Here is a 19,288-nt window from a genome sequence, read left to right on the forward strand (position 1 = left end):
ACCAAGCGAGTGCAGATCCTGTGACACCCATCCCAGTCAACGATGAGAGAAGAATCTCTTGGTTGACTGTATCGAAGGCGGCCGACAGGTCGAGGAAGATGAAGACAGAGGAGAGGGATTTGGCTTTAGCAGAATGGAGTGCCTCAGTGACCGCGAGCAGGGCGATCTCAGTGGAGTGGCCACTCTTTACATTACATTACATTATTGGCATTTGGCAGACGCTCTTATCCAGAGCGACGTACAACAAAGTGCATACCCATAACCAGGGTTAAGTTCGCTGAAAGACCCTAGAGGGAAGTACAATTTCAACTGCTACCTGTACAACAAAGATAAAGACGAGGGCTAATTATTATTATTATTATTTTTATTTATTTTTTTGAACAAAGAAACAAACAAACAGCAAAAGTGACCAAAGTTAAGCCCAATTTATACCTCCTTGGCTCACGGCTCACAGGCATGAGCCGTGGCTCACAGACGTCATTTGGAACGTCTCAAATGACGTCTGTGAGCCAAAAAGTCTTGGCTCATACCACCTGAAATTTCTAGCGGCTCACACCGCGTCATTCATGTCTTATAGCTTTGATTGGTTGACTGGCCTGGACGAGCGTTCTGTGTTGCTAGGAGACGAGAAGTTCCATGTTTTGATCGGAGCCGAGTCAACCGAGTCAATAATATGAATGGTTTTGAAGAGAGACTGGCGGAGGAGGTGAGGAAGTACCGTAATCTATATGGCTCCAGCAGTGAGGATTATAAAGATGTGGTAGGAAATATGAATTCATGGGTCGAAATTTCCGAAACACTTGGTGTTGCCCGCACCCCCGAAGGCAATCCAAACGTCAAACGAGTGAAGGATACCTGGAGAAGCCTTCGCAACATATAGGCTAAAATCTAAATAACGTTAACGTTCGTTAACACTATAATGAAGTGTATTATATTAATATTAATTAATTAGTTATTATTATTAGTTAATTATAATCATTAATATTATTATATAATATTATTATTACTATAATAATTTAACGTTAGCTACAGGATGCGTCAGTGAGCCGGTGTATTGAGTATAAATGCCCGGAGCTCATGGCTGTGAGCCGTGAGCCAACGGCTCATGCCTGTGAGCCGTGAGCCAAGGAGGTATAAATTGGGCTTTAACTATCCAAACAATGCTTACTCTTGAAGCCGGACTGGTTGGGGTCATGGAGATTGTTGTGAAGAAGATAAGTGGACAGTTCGGAGCAGACCACCCGTTCCAGAGTCTTGGCGAGAAAGGGAAGAAGAGAGACAGGCCGGTAGTTGCTCAGAGCAGAGGGGTCAAGAGTAGGTTTTTTGAGCAGGGGAGTGACTCTGGGAAGAGGGCATGGTGCCGGAAGAGAGGGAGATGTTGATTAGAGAGGAGATAAAAGGGAGAATGTCATTAGATATAGATTGTAGAAGGGGAGAAGGGATGGGGTCAAGAGGACAGGTGGTCGGGCGGTGGGATGTAAGGAGTTTCAATGTGTCGGAGTCAGAGAGGGGAGAAAAGGAGGCTAGGGAGTTGGGGAAGGTAGGAGGGTCAGCAGGTGGAGAGGGTTGGGAGAAGGAATTGCGAATGGCATCAACCTTCTTTTCAAAGGAGACAAAGTCATCAGGTGTGAGTGATGAGGGAGGTGGGGGGGGAGGGGGGGCCAGAAGAGAGGAGAAGGTTGAAAACAGTTTGCGGGGATTAGAGGCGGCCGCGTAAATTTTCGAGTGAAAGAAGGAAGATTTAGCTACAGAGACAGGAATGAAAAGATGATAGGAGGACATGGAAGGAAGCTATATCACTGGGGAGACGGGACCTTTTCCATTTTCTCTCCGCTGCCCGCAGTTGGGTTCGGACAGCTCGTAGAGCATCAGAAAGCCAAGGATTGGGGGGGAGGCCCAAGCTAATTTGATGGTGAGGGGGACACAGAGAGTCAAAGGAAGATGAGAGGGAGGACATAGCAGAGGGTTGTAGCAGCATCATCGGGAGACATTCGAGAGAAAGACTCCGCGGATGGTAGGGAGGAGAGGATTGTAGATGAGAGGGTGGAGGTAGACAGGCGTAGGTTCCGCCGACAGGTGACAGTGGATGGTGGGAGCGATGGATAGGTGTTAGAGGAGAGTGGAAGAGAAAAAGAGATGAAGGAGTGGTCAGATATATGGAGTGGTGTTACAGAGAGGTTGGTTGTTGTGCAGCTCGTTGTGAAGATGAGGTCAAGAAGGTTGCCTGCTTTGTGGGTGGGAGGGGAAAGTGTGAGGGTAAGGTCAAAAGAAGAAAGGAGGGAGAGAAAGATAGACTGGGTGGACTCTGAGTTGAGATTGAAGTCACCCAGGAGGATGAGGGGAGTGTCATTGACTGGTGAGGAGCTAAGGAGGATGTCCATCTCATCCAAGAAGCTCCCCAGAGGAGCCGGGGGGCGATAAACAACAATAATAAACAGTTTGCACGGCAAAGTAACAGAAACCGCATGAAATTCAAAAGAGGAGAAGGTGAAGGATGAGGAGAAGACACTAGATCTCCCTGAGGATGAGATTAGGAGACCTGTGCCACCTCCTCTGCCAGAGGTTCTGGGTGTGTGGGAAAAAGAGAAGGCGGAGGAAAGGGCAGCTCGGGTGGCTGTGTTCTCTGGTGAGAGCCACGTTTCGGTTAAAGCAAGGAAGTCAAGGTTGACGTGGGAGGCATAGGCTGATATGAAGTCTGCTTTCTGGATGGCGGACTGGCAGTTCCAGAGGCCACCAGCCACACAGAGATCAATACCAGCGGTCTGGGAGGGAAGATGAGGTTTGAGATATTCTGCCCATGTTGGCTGGAAGTGAACCTCCTACCTGACTGGGACCTGGGGAGAGGAGAGAGGACAGGGATGGGAAGGAAACACATGGAGGGAACTAGGGAGGACAAGAGGAATCCTACACAGTGAAATGAGGGCAGGCAGCAAAAACAAAATCAAACTTCAGCCTCGATAGACACCCGTAGATAGACACCCTCGACTTTGTACTCCGAGGCAAGTAGTCGAGGCTGCCGCACCCAGCTGCTGCTGGTGCGCTACACAACTGCTTTAATAACTAGCTGACGCTGAGTACAGAAAATGCTACCAACCCACTGCAGAAGACTAATGCACACTGAAGTGACTTCAGCTGTGCCAGTAATTATACCCTGAGCAGGGTGCAAACTATTGGCTCCTCCTACAACAAAAGCTGTGGCCTGCCAGCCAGTGAAAACAATAGCCTAACTTAATAGCCTGGCTCACCTGAGAGAAACAAACACACAACCCAGTTTCACTGTAATCTAAATAAACACCACTTGCACTAACTAACAAGCAAACAAACAAATAAACAGGAGAACATCACTATAATGACAACTAAACTTAATTAAAAACAGCACAAACAAATGATACTTAACTAATCCAGGAGAAAATGCTACCAACCCACTGCAGAAGACTAATGCACACTCTCATCCAGGTGCATTTTTGCAATTGTGAGATGGGCATCGATGTTTCTTTTGGTTAGCAGTGATTTCCACTTTGCTACTCTAATGAATCCCTTCTTTGTCCAGTCTCTTTCTTATTGTACAGTCATGAACGCTGCTATAGCTGATGCTAGAGTGGCCTGCTGGTCTTTGGATGTTCTTCTGGGATCACGTGTGATTTCCTGGATTATTTGTCACTGTCCTATTGGAACCCTTCAGAAAACTGATATTTCAACAACTTGTCATTTGGAATTTTGGAATTCCTCTGGAATTTCCTTTGATCCTGGCATACCAATTGAAATTGTCTAAATTAAAGCAGTTCTGCAAAGAAATGTGGGCTGAAATACCTCCACAATGATGTGAAAGACTAATATCAAATTGTTTGTTTTGATTGCAGTTATTGCTGCCAAAGGTTTAACCCTCAAGCAACCAACTAATAAAAAAATAAGTCTCAATTGAATTTTCTATTGTTTAAATTATAATGTCATTAAGCATATAAAACACATTTAATTTTCATAAAAAACAAAAGTATTAATCAATATTACAATTCCAGCACATTTAGGAATCATCAATGTGTAACCCCCATTGGCTTTACATGTGGGGAATAGTAAGCTGTAACCCGTATGAGGTCAATATATTATGTTATTTATGTAAAGGTGTGATACACTGCATATATCCTTGTTTTGAATGTGATATCGCACTGTTCTCTGATATTTATTTGTGAACTCTGGGTCAGTGATACTATTCACAAGCTCTGTATTTGCTCCTGCTAAACCACTCTACAGCCATTGAGCCACAGACATCCACTACTTTATGCTACCACTGAATTCTACAATTTAAACGTTTTCCCCCACACTCTATTTTGCCATATGCTGAAATGCCAAATGTCTACCTTTACAGGCAATGTTTGTAACTTCAACATGTAAAATATACTCTCTGATGTATTGAACACAATAATTTGGAACATAATTTTACCTGCCAAAGAAATCTAGGTATGTATCAGTTGATATTGTGTCCCCATAGAAATCTAGATTCTTATAAAGATTCCTTTATCAAGTCACATTGGCAGAATGCTTTTGCTTTTTACTGGTGTCATATATGATCTCAAAGGACATGTCATCACCTAATCATCACATCACTCCAAATTGGTTGCTTGACAAAGTCAAGAAATTTTGGAAGGATCAAATATATCGCCATTAAGATATCAATAGAAGTATATGTCTGGGTTCAGTTATGACGCTTGAGGGTTAAGATGCAGGGGGCAGTTACTTTTTTCACAGGGGTGATATGGATGTTTTCATGAAAGAAATGAAACCGTAATTTTAATAATGTGTTTGAGTTTGTTTCCTTTTTCTAATATAAACATTTGTCTAAAGATCTGAAACCATTCCGTGTGAAGAAAACTAAATAATAGAGGAAGGGGGCAAATACTTTTTTATGGCACTGTATTTCTGATACTTTTGGTAAATCTCACCCATCAAAGCGACAAGTACAAGTCAAGCCCTGCCTTTATCTATCAATATTGTTATATCTGTACGTCCAAATATTTAAAAAGAAACAACTTTTCAGGGGCTATATTTCTTCACAGCACTGTATGGCTGAGGTGACTTTTGCCCGACAGAAATAAGGGGATAGGGAAAGGTAAGCCTTATGTGTTGGAACACTCTTAATGTGGTCTTGTTTCCCCTTCTACAGGGAGAATTACCTGTTCCTCTGCACCTGCCCACGGTGCATCTCTCAAGTGGAAGAGGCAGACACGACCTCTGAAGAGGAGGAGGAAGATGGGGATGGAGAGGGGGAGACTGAAGGGGATGAGGCAGAGGATGAGATGACTGATGTCTGACATGAATTTCATGGCCACCCTTGCTCTCTCTCTGCTCACTAGACCCCCACTCCATCCCATCCCTCTCTGTCTCCCAAACATTTCAGGGATGCCCCACAACCCTTTTACACCCCATGGCACCAATCCCACTTCAAAACTACCAGCGTCCATGAGCTGCCTGCAGGCTGACTTTGCTCAAATGTTCCTATACCTTAAGGCTTTTTTTGCTTATTGCTTTGCGCTATTACAGAAGTGCTGTAACTTCCAAGCATCAACCAGACGATCCTCCCCAAGTCTTCCAATCAATGGCAACAGCATTGATTTATGTCCTGTTACGTCCTTCCTTGTGGTACTCCTATGAACTATGGCTGAGATTACACCCTTTCAGCACAGCCACAGTCTCATCTCTGTATGGCACAGTGCTCCGTCTTTTAATGGCACCTCTGCTGTTGCACGAAAACAGTGTGCTGCTTGAAAATCTGTAAACTTTTCTCAGATAATTGTTTAATCCTGTTGCAAAGCATTTGTTCTCACAGCTTGGAAAACTGGGGATAAAATAAAAGTGTGAATGTTTGTCACCTGAGGATGCACTTGACATCAAGCCAGTCCTAAGTGTCAACCTTTTGTTTTGCTTGATCTACACATGCCTCCTGTGCATTAACCCTTTCAGTCCCAAGAGTGGCATATGGCACACTCGACCTTATACCTTTTCGGCCAATCAAAAGGGCTCTTATACTATTATTTTGAGCCCCTATTAAACCCCTACTAACCTTTTCAATTTTCTAACCCAAAGCCAAAACCACTTGGGATTTGGGTGGAACCACTTTAAGTGGATTTGGAACTGAAAGGATTAAGGTAAATACATTTTCTGAATTCAGAAAATTCTGATATTGTGATTAAATGGTCCCGAGGGCGAGTCCTGCTATGAAGTATTAGCATTTGCCTTATTTTCGGGTTCATGCTAATTATGTTTTCTTTGTCTGGGTCAGACAAGTCGATACTGTGAGATGACTGATCTAATGAGAAATTAATGTTTTCTTAACCCAGCTCTGTGGTGAAGACAGTATATGTTATTTTGTGTGGTATGGAAAACTTGTGACTGGAATATACAAAAATATGACGCCTCAAACAGAAGTGACTTCACTACAAGGACTGATGGGAGCACAAATCTTGGATCTGCTAGAATGTTTAGGAAACATGGGTGGTGTTGGTAATAATAATACAAATAACAAAACTTATTCAAATGTTTTTAGCACATTTCGAACAAACAATAAAATAGTAGAAAAGGGATAAATAAAAATAGTAATAAAAATAAGTTGATCAAAATATTGAGATTTATCAAACAAACTTACAATTCAAAGGTTAAAACTGAGTAAATGCTGCAGCTTCCTAGTTCGGAAGGAAAAGTATTTGTAGAGGTTGGTCTTGAAATTTATCTTTAAAATATCCAGATTCAGAAGCCCTGAGATCCAAAATAAGCTTGCTCCACAGTCTGGGGGCATATGAACGGAATCGAGCCTCTTCATTTTAGTCCTAGATCATCACATCCACAATAGTATGGTGCTTGTGGTCGTCTTCATATACTGTATTTGAGAGGTAAAGATGAGCACCGCACACTTAAGCTCTATTTACTCAATATTAGAATATGTTGCCAACATTTTGACCATCAGGGCTTCATGTGCAAATTTCTTCATTCTTGTTGGTACCCTAGGTGCAGCATTTTGAACAAGTCGCAGTTTCTTAATTGCTTTGCCCTGAAGGTCAGTGAATAATGCATTGCAATAACCCAAGTTCATGCAGTTTGGAATGCATGCAGATTGGAAATGTCCAAAGACAGAAATTAAACCGTGTATAAGTAATCTGCAGGAAGATCCTTTTAAATGATTTTACTCAAAAAGCATTATATTTGAGAGAGGCCTGAAGCTATTGTGAATGGTGGGATGAAGGGGATTAACTATGGTGGTCTTGAAAGGATGGAAAAAGGGCCAGTATGCTGTGACTGATTGATATTACTTAGCAATTCTCCAGAAATGCAAGCATGGACTTCCTTGAAAAAACTGGTGGGGATGGCATCAAGGGCACAGATGGATGGTTTGAGACCAGTTATTACTTTGTTTAATAAACAAATCAATGTCAGTGAGCTTATAGGAGGTGACAGAGGGACAATTTTGTCGAGTGCATATGTTGTGAATTCTTCATGTTCAAGGACCTTTATTCTGAAATGAATGCTTCTATTCAAACTTGCGGTTTTTTTAGTTTATCCTTGTTCCGTGTATAAGCTTATGTTTTTATGCTGTCACTACCGGTGCAACAAGTCACTGACGACGTAAGTTTAATTATCACTGCTAGAAAGTTCATGTAACATAATAACGTGATTCTTTCTCAGTGTTTCATGCATTGTTTAGTCGATGTTAAGCATATTCATTGTACCGCTTACTGTTAGGAAAGTCTCGGTTCAGTAATTCTCCTGTTCGGAAACTATGTTTACGAGGTACTAGCTAACTGGCTAGTTTAGCTAGCTTGCCCTGTTTCACCATAAGCACACAGTTAACGTGATTTCAGTGTTATTATAATGATAGTGGTTACTGCAACAGTTGAAGAGAGGATTCACCCAGAGAGGATGCAGATCAATACAGTACTTAAATGCTTTTAGTTGATGTTGGTTATCAGTAACAATTCAAATTCATGTATTTGTTTATTTGTGTTTTATTTCAGAAACTATAACAATATGCACCATTATGTTGTACTATTTGTACTAATGGCTCTGCTGACACTCTGTAAGTAAAGAGTTTAAACCAAACTGATGACTCTGTGCTCTCTGACTGGAGCCCTGTAGTGGTCAATTATCCAACAACCAGTTTCAGGGGTCCATTCCCCAACAAAGGGTCCTTCGAGCCGGATAAATTGGCTACTGCAGAAGATGTCATCAGAAGATATGTCAGCATCTGCACCCCATCCTGATGTTCAAGAGCACCATGTGAGGCATCACCGCACCCCCAGATATCTTGAAGACTACATCTTTGACTACAATCCTCGGCGACCTGCCCTTTCCTCCCAGCCTCACACAGCCCTAGTTCAGGTGACCTGCTGAGCACTACTTCACTTAGGAATCCATCTCCCGGAGCGAGAGGGAGGAGAATGCAGAAGTGGCTCAGCTCACCAACAAACTCCATCAGTATGAAAACCGACAGCGACGCCGTCAGGAGCTATTAGAACACATCACATCATTCCTAATGAAAGAAGAGGTAGATAAGAATTGGCACAGTGGGAAGGGTGTTACACCCCCTACCAACACAATCACTATCAGTGCTTCACCCCTATACATCTCTCGTTCCCCCCAGCCATTCTCCTCCTTCAACAGTGAAGCAGGCATACAACATGGAGCCCCAGGCTGACGGACACTATTGTGTGCGTTTCTTTGGGACCAGAGAGTGAGGCGAAGGTGAGGGACTACACCCCTGTATCATGAAGTGAAAGAGCAAACTGCATTCACAACAATACACCCAGCCTCTTCAAAGTGTCCATGCCCCCCTTATTCTAACATCTCGTCTGGCATGGTGACGCCAACACTGGTTCGGCAACACCCCACCAGGCTGGACCCTGTGCAACCACAGGCCACAGGGCTACGTCACTGCTATAATGCTGGACGAGGCCTAACGTACAACAGCAGTTAGCTACTACAGCCCCTGTCTATGAGCCCATAGCTGCGTCCAGCTGCACCTTATTGTCCTCTACCACAGGTGACACCTCACGCCAAATCACATTATGGCCACGCCTTCATCAATGGCGCCACCTCAGTACCCATTAGCGGCTCCAATAGCGGGCGATTCGCCTCCAGCCGTTCAGCCGCAGCTACCAGCAAGCTAGACGGTGGCCCCATTCAGCTTTGGCCTGCCATATCGCTCAACATAGTGTGCCGAAACCCAAAATCCCAGACTTCTCCACAGACAGCAAAAAGGAATTTGCTAACTTGAAGCTGGCCCTAGACAACCTACTTAAGCCTCACCTGGAGCTCACCGAGAAGTACAAATATCATGTGCTATTCGAACACTTCAAGTTGCCTGAGGCCAGTCTTATCGTCACGACCTATACCCATATTCAGCAGCCATGCAAGCTCTGCTGTTCCAGTATGGCCAGCCACACCAGCGAAATAGCAGCCATTCAAACCACACCCAACGTGAAGCCCGGTGATGCCCGTACCTTCTAGAGCTTTGCTCTACGGGTCCATCTCTTGGTGAGTATGTTGCTCTCCTTAGAGGGATCCAGAGGTATGGAGCTCAACTGCTGCTCCTATGTTGACCGCCTACTCAGTAAGCTACCAAAGTATCAGAGATGGGTTTATCGAATATCTACAGCTGCAGGGCAAGCTCAACAGCACAAGCCTCAACCCTTACAGCTTGCAGGATTTTAATGGATGGCTCCAAGCTTAAGCCCAACAGCAGTGCCTGTCCAGCAGATTGGCACAGCGCTACCAACAAGAGAAACCTCCAAGTAATGGGAAGGAGAAGACTCTAAGGGCAAAGGTCAAAGTGTAGCTGTATATCTCGGTGCAGATCCCACACAAACGAGCGCCTCCAGTAATCGCACACCATCCAATAATAAGAAACCATTCAAAATACATTGCCTCTACTGCGACAGCAAAGAGCACTACATCAGCCACTGCAGCAATATTAAGGAGCAGTCAGCGACAGACCTGGAGAAGTGGATAGCTAAAGGAAGGCACTGCTGGAAGTGTGCACGTGCCCGTGCACCCGAGTCATGCAACCTCAAGAAACCCTTCAGCAACTGTGGTAGCCTTCACCTCCAGGTCCTCCACGATGTAGCCCAACGTCGCTCCATCGATCCTTAGTCAGGGGGTCTAACTGACACCCAGCCTTGCATCAAGCAAAGTGTTCCTGAAGATGGTCCCGGTCCTGCTGCACGGTGATTCTAGGTCAATGGAGACGTTCGCTGTCCTGGACAATGAAGCTCCTCATCAAAGACATAGATGAACATCTGCTGCACCCAGGCACAGAACGGGTGTATGCAGAAATATGAAGGTAGTACTGGATCTTGCGAGGACGGCAGGCCGTCAGACACCACCAACTCAACTGCCCATCCTGCCAGCGATGGAGAACTCAGCCGAAGGTCCCACAGATGGTGGACTTGCCACTGCAATGCCTCAGACTTCTCTGTCCACCCTTCTGCTCAACAGGTGTTGACTGGTTTGGACCTGTTTGTCCCATTCTTCTTAGCCTGTCAAGCTCCATCAGATTGGATGGGAAGCATCTGTGAATTGCCTTCAGGTTTCTCAGCAGATGTTCTATGGCGTTTAGGTCTGAGCTTTGGCTGGGCCACTGGACAGTCAGAGACTTGTCCTGAAGCCACTCCTGTGTTGTCTTGGTTGTATGCTTCGGGTTATTCTCGTGCTGAAAGGTGAACCGTCGCCCCAGTCTGAAGTTGTGTGCACTCTGGAGCAGGCTTTCTTCAAGGACCTCTGTATTTGGCTGCATTGGCTACATCCTTCCCTCATTTCTGACCTGTCTCCCTGTCTCTGCCACTGGGAAGCACCCCCATAGCATGATGCTGCCACCACCATGCTTCAACGTAGGGATAGTTTTAGCCAGGTAATGAGCAGTGCCTGGTGTTCACCAGACAATTTTTTTTTCTCATGCTGTCAGAGTCCTTTAAATGGCAAATTCAAAGCGGGTTGTCATACAGTATGCTATCTAGCCACTCCACCAGAAAGGCCTGATTGATGGAGTGCTGCTGAGATGGTCGTCCTTCTGGCAGGTTCTCCTGTCTCTGCAGAGGACGTCCAAAGCTGTGTTGGAATGATCCCTTCTTGCCCAGTTACTCAGTTTGGCCTGATGGCCAAATCTACGAAGAGTCCTGGTGGATTCAAACTTCTTCTATTTCACAATTATTGAGGCCACTGTATTCCAGGGGTCTGAATACTTATGTAAATGAGAGATTTCAGTTTTTTGTTAATTGTAGATTAATGAGCAAAAGAAAAAAAAAGAAAAAATCTATTTCAATTTCATCTGCAACACAATGCAGTGTGCAAAAAGTGAAGGGGTCTGAATACTTTCTGAAGCCAATGTATTTTGCATTGCAAAATTATCAATATTATCAACGTTATTAAAAATTGAGGAAAAATGTAGGCAACACTTCTTTCTCCACACTCACAGTCTGGGAATATTCATGGCAAAGATCTGGATATATGTATGCTACTTGTCCGTCTATTCTTGGCAAAGACAATATGCACCTTTTGTAATTTAAACAATTCAGATTAATTTGTCTACTGCTGGTCAATGTGGTGCCAGTCTGGATTCCAGCTTTTAATTATTCTGTGGCCGTCTTATCCCTCATACACATACACATACTTTTTTAGCAAAAATATGATGATTCTTTAGTGGAAAGAATCTGCAAGCCTACAGAGTGAACCATTGTATATTTGCATCATCTTCGGAGGCTTTACTACTTCCTGTGAAAATTATTGATTCAGGTCTGCTACCAAGGCAGTAGTCCATTGTTAAAAGAGTGGTCATCCAGTAGGGAGTGTTGCATTTTAATTCCATTACAGAAGTCCTCCATTGACTTGAATGATTTCAGGCACTGCCAATGGAGCAGACATCCTTCAGTTGTACGAGGTGAAGCTGTAGAGGCCTAGTTATTTGTTGGCATTTTAATGGGAGGCTACATCATCAGAAAAACCTATAGGCTTAAAACCTGAATCACAAGGTAGGCTAATTAGCTAACCTAATGAGACGATAATAAATCTAATCCCTTGTCAGAGGCAGTAGCCTACAAATGGGTAACAAAAAAGGCCTTTAAGTTAGTTCAAGTACTGAACAACACTTTTGTAACATCCTTTCTGGATTAAGACATGAGTGCAAGACCACACAGCGAGTAGGCCCATCTACTTCTTTTGGCAAAACAAATTTACGAGTATAATTCATACCCTTGAGTATAAGCTTGACTGTCAGTGTTTTAAGCACAAGATTAAATAAGTCAAAAAAGCTTTGCTGAGAAAATGGGGGTACATCCAACTTTGACTCTAGTAATGGTAGTTTTCACAGCTTTGTCATTTTAATATACGTTCATTTTAGGCAACCTAAGTGATGTTCATGCACAACTGCAACAGGCAAACGGTTCAATAGCCTATAATAATATAATAAAGTAAATCTAGAAGAAGCAGGATAGCAGACATGATGAAAATGAATTAGACATTATGGTGAACACAATAATGCTACTGGGAGAAGAGTGTGATTACCCACAGGAAACGCACAACCAAACATATATGTACAGTTGTGTTCAAGAAAACAGCAGTACAACATCAGTAACCTGATGAACCACTGTTATTAACAGTAGTGATATTTCTGTATGGCAAATACTTTACTTGTAGTGTAATAGAAAAATAACAGACGCAACTGTCATGACATGCACGCTGCTTGTTCTGAGTAATTGACTCATTCATTGAAAGGGGCATGTTCAAAATAATAGCAGTGTGGAGTTTAATTAGAGAAGTCATTAATTCTGTGAAAAAACGGGTCATTAATTTTCATTTATTAAGGAAGAAGGGAAGCAAACTCCGACAATCATTTGATTAAAAAGTTGATTGGAGAGGGGAAAACGTATAAAGAAGTGCAGCAAATTATAGGATGCTCAGCTAAAACGATCTGAAATGCTTTAAAATGGCAACAAAAACCCAAAACAAGTGGAAGAAAACAAACAACTACTGTTAAAAGGGATAGAAGAATAGTCAGAATGGCAAATATTCAGCCATTCATCAGCTCCTGAAAGATCAAAGATGATCTAAAATTACCTGTAGTGCTATTACAGTCAGAAGACATTTGATCGAAGCTAAGCTATCAGCAAGAAGACCCCATAAAGCACCATTGTTGAAAAAAAAAGGCATGAGCAGAATCGGTTAAAATCTGCCAAGGAACACATCGATTGGCCCAAAGAGAAATGGCATAACATTCTGTGGACTGATGAGAAAATCATGGTATGGGGATGTTTTTCATACTACGGTGTTGGGTTCATGTACCAGGGATCATGGATCAGTTTGAATACATCAAAATACTTGAAGAGATTGTGTTGCTGTATGCCGAAGTGGAAATGCCCCTGAAATGGAAGTTTCAACAAGACAATGACCGCAAACACGCGAGTAAGCAAGCAACATCTTGGTTCCCGACAAAAAGGATTGAGGTAATGGAGTGGCCAGCTCAATCCCCCGACCTCAACCCCATTGAAAACTTGTGGGGTGACATTAAAAATGCAGTTTCTGAAGCAAAACCTAAAAATTCACAGGAACTATGGAATGTAGAAATACGTGTTTCTAGGTGCCAGAAATTGGTTGACTCCATGCACAGTGCACAGCAGAACAATGATTATGCAACTAAATATTAGTTCAGTAATTTAAAGTGAAGTTAAATCTTGAAAAACTTCTTCAGTAATGTTTGAGTATGAAGAGAAAAATGTCAGCACAGCCGTTTTTTTGAACAGATTAATATTCCTTTTCTTTGCTTCCTGTAAAAGTCTTGATAAAATTTGCTAATGCTTAGATTTGGAATTGAATGTGTAATGTTTCCACTACATTTGAACTAAAAGCTATTAAATTTTTCTTAACTTTTTTTTAACACACTGCTATTTATTTGAACACAACTGTAACAAACAACTGCCATGGCTCTGTCGAATCCATACTCCCTCATTTGGAAACCACAAAAAATTGGGGAACCATGACTGCAGATTAAGTGCTTACAATGTCTCAAGCAATTTAATTGGGCACTTCTCACCGTCAGAATCAGACATGAAGGACTTGAAGTTTGTTGGCAAAGTGCATGTCCAGATCTGATGGATGTGCAGCAGAGAGTGAGATTTACAGTAGAGATAAACTTTTTTCACTATGACATCACTGTTAGACACCTGATCTGACATAAACAGAACTCCAAAGAGTTTGGTCAAATGCTTGTAGTTGTAGTATATGTCTGTGCTTATCAACAATCTTTGACAGAATGAATGTGCATAGAAATAATGAATAACAATGTTGACCGAAAAGATGTAGGCAGAAGCTTTAGCTGATTACACACACCCTTTTTACATAATATATTCACATATTCAACCCTAAACTACTAGGTTTAGTCTATGAAAAAACAAAACATAATATAGCTGCAAGCAGCAATGAGCGGGCCCAAGCACCATGGGCGCAGTCGCCTTGGTGGCATAGTTGTGCCAATGACATGTTTAACAATATGTACACACTTTGGAAATAATCACCTTCCTGGGCAACGTATAGTGTGCACGGGAATTCCCCTTTGATCACTGAAGATGTTGGTGCTGCTATTGGAATGCATCAATGATATAAGCCTCACTTCCTGTTGCCAGATGGCGGCGCTATAATATTGAGCCGTGTATGGTTTTTGAATTTGATTACACTCCAATAATGAACATTTTCAGCCACATCAGAAGATGTCGAGTGAAATTAAGACCACTTCCTGTTGCCAGCAGGTGGCGCTGTGACATTGAGCATTGATTGGAACATGGATGTGATTATAATCCCACATGGAACATATCTCTAAAGCGTCAGCAAAATCAGACGATGTGAAATGAAATTAAGCCACACTTCCTGTTGCCAGCAGGTGGCGCTATGCCATTGAGCCTTTATTGGTATATGGATGAGATTACACTCCAAAAATGAACATGTGTGAAGTTTCAGCCACATCAGACAATGTAGAATGAAACAAAAATAACTTCTTGCTTACACATTGTGATAACATGCTACAGTCCTGTATGGAGAGCAGAGATGAATTAATTTCCATAGTTTTTACACTGGGAGGCACAATTTATGCTTGAAAAGTCATTAGGCTATAAATATGCACTCAAAATAAAACCATTGGCTTAAAGAAACTATTCCATTTTATTGTGGCTTCAGCAGGGATGGAACCGCGGAACTTGCGTATCTTAGTCCACAGGCTTAACCATTACGCTATACTGCCCTCTTGGGTGCCATCTATTGGCCAAAAGTTGTATGTTTCCTTTAATCTTGGTTTAATAATTTCTCTACGAAGTGTCGGATAATATTGCATTAAACGTCTAGTTAGCCAGCATCATTCTTTTCCATTTCACCGGTAATTATGCTGCCTGAAACGCATTTGTTCAGCCAAATCTAAAGGAGATGCCAACTCTCTGCCCTCAATCCGGTATTTTCATATTAATTTACCATTCCTAGCGAAATTGTATGTTCTCTTAATTCGTGTTTAATGACAAGCAAAATAAACTAACATAGCTGGCGATTTAACTGAAAGTTTTCTATTCATGTAAACCAACGTAGCTGACCTGTTTTTTGACTCACACAGACAGTGGACAGGCTGGCTGTTGTTAGCCAATGCGCGTCATCTCGCAACGACCTGCATGTGATCCCTTTGTTGAACATAACGGTCTCATGTTAACACAGCGTTCGAGCAGACACCTCTGACGCTAATGTTTCTTTTTGACTTCATGTGTTAATCTTTTAAATATATGATACTCTCCTGCCAGTTAAAGCCTGTTTTTAAGTCTTTGAATGTCTTGAATATTTATTTTAGTTATTCAATTCATGTAATGAAAATAGATGCAAAGAAACGTCGGGCTGGGTGTTGTCATTACATTTTATCACGTAGGCTGCAGCTGTAAATCATGCATCGTTATGCATACTGGCTCGCTAGAAAAAACGAAAACCTATCGTTGAAAAATCACTTGAAGGAAGAAAAAAATAAAAGTACCACTTTCTGCCAATAAATGGAATCCCCGGATCAGAAATGGGGGGAAGTTACAGCGACGCAGTTAGTCTGTGAGTAGAATAGATTGTGTAAACAACTTCACTGTTTCCACAAAGGAGCCTAAAATGTGCTTTTTAACAGGACTTGGTCAGTGTCATGATATAAATGCTAGCATTCCATTATGGTCAATGGTACCGAAAATGCCCGTTGCACCAGCCATGATAACAAAAGTCCCAATATAGGATCAATTTAAACCTCTATATATTTTTATTTCACGTTGACAGTGTAGGCTATTATGTGTATTCCGACGCGAATTCCATTTAATTGGGTTACGGCATTCACTTCAATCGAATGAAGCCAAATAGAAACGGCTCGAATTCCTTAATAAGGCTTCTTGGTTTTTTAAGCTAACTTTCCGAACAGCTGTTTTGTATTGAGTCCTTAAAATGCTACAATACGGTTTTTTCAACACCATTTAACGTCAATAAACCAAATAACATTGAACGTCAATGCAAGATATGCATTATATGTGTTAATCTCTTAAATATATGATACTTTCCTGCCAGTAAAAGCCTGTCTTTTATTTTAGTTATTCAATCCATATAATTAAGGTAGATGAGAAAAAACGTTGCTGTGGGCTGTGTGTTGTCAGTACATTTTGTCACGTAGACTGCCGCTGTTACTCATACATTGTTATGGTTACTGGCTCGCAAAAAGAAACAAAACTTGTCGTTGAGAAATCACTTTATCCAAGAAAAAGAGAAACAATACCAACTTTTGCCAGTAGATGGCAGTCGCGTATTAGAAATGGGAGAGTCAGTTGCGACTTGCGTTGAAGTTTTAAGACTGGATATAATGAGTCTCCAGCGAAAATAGTGAACTATTATTGCTTAATGGATGTGATGACACTCCAACAAAATCAGGCAATGTAGAATTCAATACCTTTTTGAAATGATTTAATACATAATTTTCCTGTTTGATTTTAAGGCTGACCATAGCCATACCATTCCACGATATTGAAAATCAGTTCATAGTTGTGTGTCAGGGCGATAATATCATGCTGACCACATTTTGTGTGAATGTGATGAACCCCCTAGGAAGAGTATTTCAAACTTTGGTACGTGAAAAAACACTTAAAAACACACAAAATCCAAAATAGCTCACTTGTTGGGAAAAGTTAAGGGATGCAAATTATAAATGTGTGTGTCTTGAGGAGACCCATATGCCTACCAGATGTGGTGCATATACGTGAAAGTATATGTCCACAATATTAGACAAGAACCATAGGAGGCGCTGTGTAGCCACGCCCAGATGAATGTGGATATGGATGTGATTGCACTCCAAAAGTGAATATATTTGTAAAATATCAGCCCGATCAGATGATGTAGAACGGAATTAAGCCCACTTCCTGTTTTTGGGCGTAACGTGTGTATTATTCGCCTCGCCATTGCCAAACCGTTGGAGATATCAAAAATCCTTCCGTCATTTAGGGTCAGGACTATTCTAAGATCATGATGACTGCATTTGGTGTGAATGTGATGAATACCCTAGCAGGAACGCATACAAACATGATAAAAACGTCACTTCTGTTGCCAGATGGTGGCGCTATAACATTAACTTCTTCTTGGTATATGGATGTGATTACACTCTAACACTGAACATATTTGTAAAATATCAGCCAGATCAGACAATGTAGACCATGAATTTATGGCTACTTCCTGTTGGCGCGGCGTGACATGAAAATTGTACGCCTCGCCATGACTATACCGTTTGAGATATCAAAAATATCCTTCGGAATTTGTATCATGACTATCCTGAGACCACTTTGACCACATTTGGTGTGAATGCAATGAACCCCCTAGGAGGAGTACTAAGAAATGTGTTTGTCCAGAGGAGCCCCACAGGCATACCAAATTAGGTGCCGGTAGCTCAAAGTGCCTGTCCACAATAGAAGACAAAGCAATAGGGGGCGCTGTGGAGTCCCTTGGCCACGCCCAGGTCTGAGCATCTGATAGATCCTGAAAGCCACGACTTCTCATGTGTGTGCAAAATTCTGAGAGTTTTCATCCATGGCAAGCACCTCAAAAATGCACATTACATTGAAAAAAAAGAGAATAATAATAATAAATATAGCTGCAAGCAGCAATGAGCGGGCCCAAGCACCCTGGATGCGGCCGCCTTGGTGGCACAGTTGGAACAAGTCAACTTCCTAGGAAAACGTATAGTGTGCACAGAAATACCCCTTTGATAAATGAAGATGTTGGTGCTGCTATTGGAATGCATAAAACTATGATAGAAGCCTCACTTCCTGTGGCCAGATGGTGGCGCTATAGCAATGAGCCTTTTTTGGTATATGGACTTGATTGCACTTCAATAATAAACATATTTCTACATTTTCAGCCACATCGAAGGATGTCGAGTAAAATTAAGGCCACTTCCTGTTGCCAGATGGTGGCGCTATAACATTAAGGCGTTTTTGGTATATGAATTTGATTACACTCCAACAATGAGCATCTGTGTAAAGTTGCAGTCACATCAGACATTGGAGAATTGAAGTATGACCACTTCCTGTTTGCCTGGCATGATGTGTTATTTATATGCCTGACCATAGCCATATCATCCCAGTAAATCAAAAATCTGGAGTACTTAAAAGTGTAGTACGTGTAAAACGCACAAAATCCAAAATGGCTGACTTCCTGTTCACATATTTGATTCGATGCGAATGAGAAATGTGTTTGTCCAGAGGAGCCCCATATGCATATCAAATTAGGTGAAGGTAGCTCAAAGTGCCTGTCCACAATAGAAGACAAAGCAATAGGGGGCGCTGTGGAGTCCCTTGGCCACGCCCAGGTCTGAGCATCTGATAGATCCTGAAAGCCACGACATCTCATGTGTGTGCAAAATTCTGAAAGTTTTCATCCATGGCAAGCACCTCAAAAATGCACAATACATAGAAAAAAAAGAGAATAATAATTATAGGGGGCGCTGTCTAGCCACGCCCCGATTGATATGTATATATTTGTTATTGTATTCCAACAGTGAACATATTTGTAAAATATCAGCCAGATCGGACGATGTCGGATAAAAAGTCATTTTTTTGCACGCAATATGTGTACTGTACGACTCGCCATTTCCATACCGTTTGAGATATCAAAAATCCCTTCACAATTTAGCGTAAGGACTATCCTAAGATCATGCTGACCACATTTGGTGTGAATGTGATGAATGCCCGAGCAGGAAGGCATACAAATATGATAAAGA

At 42.1% G+C, this 19,288-nt stretch overlaps 1 protein-coding gene across 3 annotated transcripts in view; it reads left to right on the forward strand.

Annotated features, from left to right (window-relative positions):
* smyd5 (SMYD family member 5) overlaps nt 1-6,214 on the forward strand; it is a 49,954-nt gene extending 43,740 nt beyond the window's left edge. For 2 of the 3 annotated variants that reach the window (XM_061253110.1, XM_061253112.1), the window contains one exon: nt 5,159-6,214. In XM_061253110.1, the coding sequence (XP_061109094.1) occupies nt 5,159-5,306 (148 nt within the window). In that variant the 3' untranslated portion in view covers nt 5,307-6,214. The remainder of the gene's footprint in view (nt 1-5,158) is intronic. The other variant, XM_061253111.1, reaches the window with a different exon arrangement.
* Nucleotides 6,215-19,288: the final 13,074 nt, after the last annotated feature.

Source organism: Conger conger, chromosome 8 (genome assembly GCF_963514075.1).
Source record: "Conger conger chromosome 8, fConCon1.1, whole genome shotgun sequence".
Classification (NCBI taxonomy): Eukaryota; Metazoa; Chordata; class Actinopteri; order Anguilliformes; family Congridae; genus Conger; species Conger conger.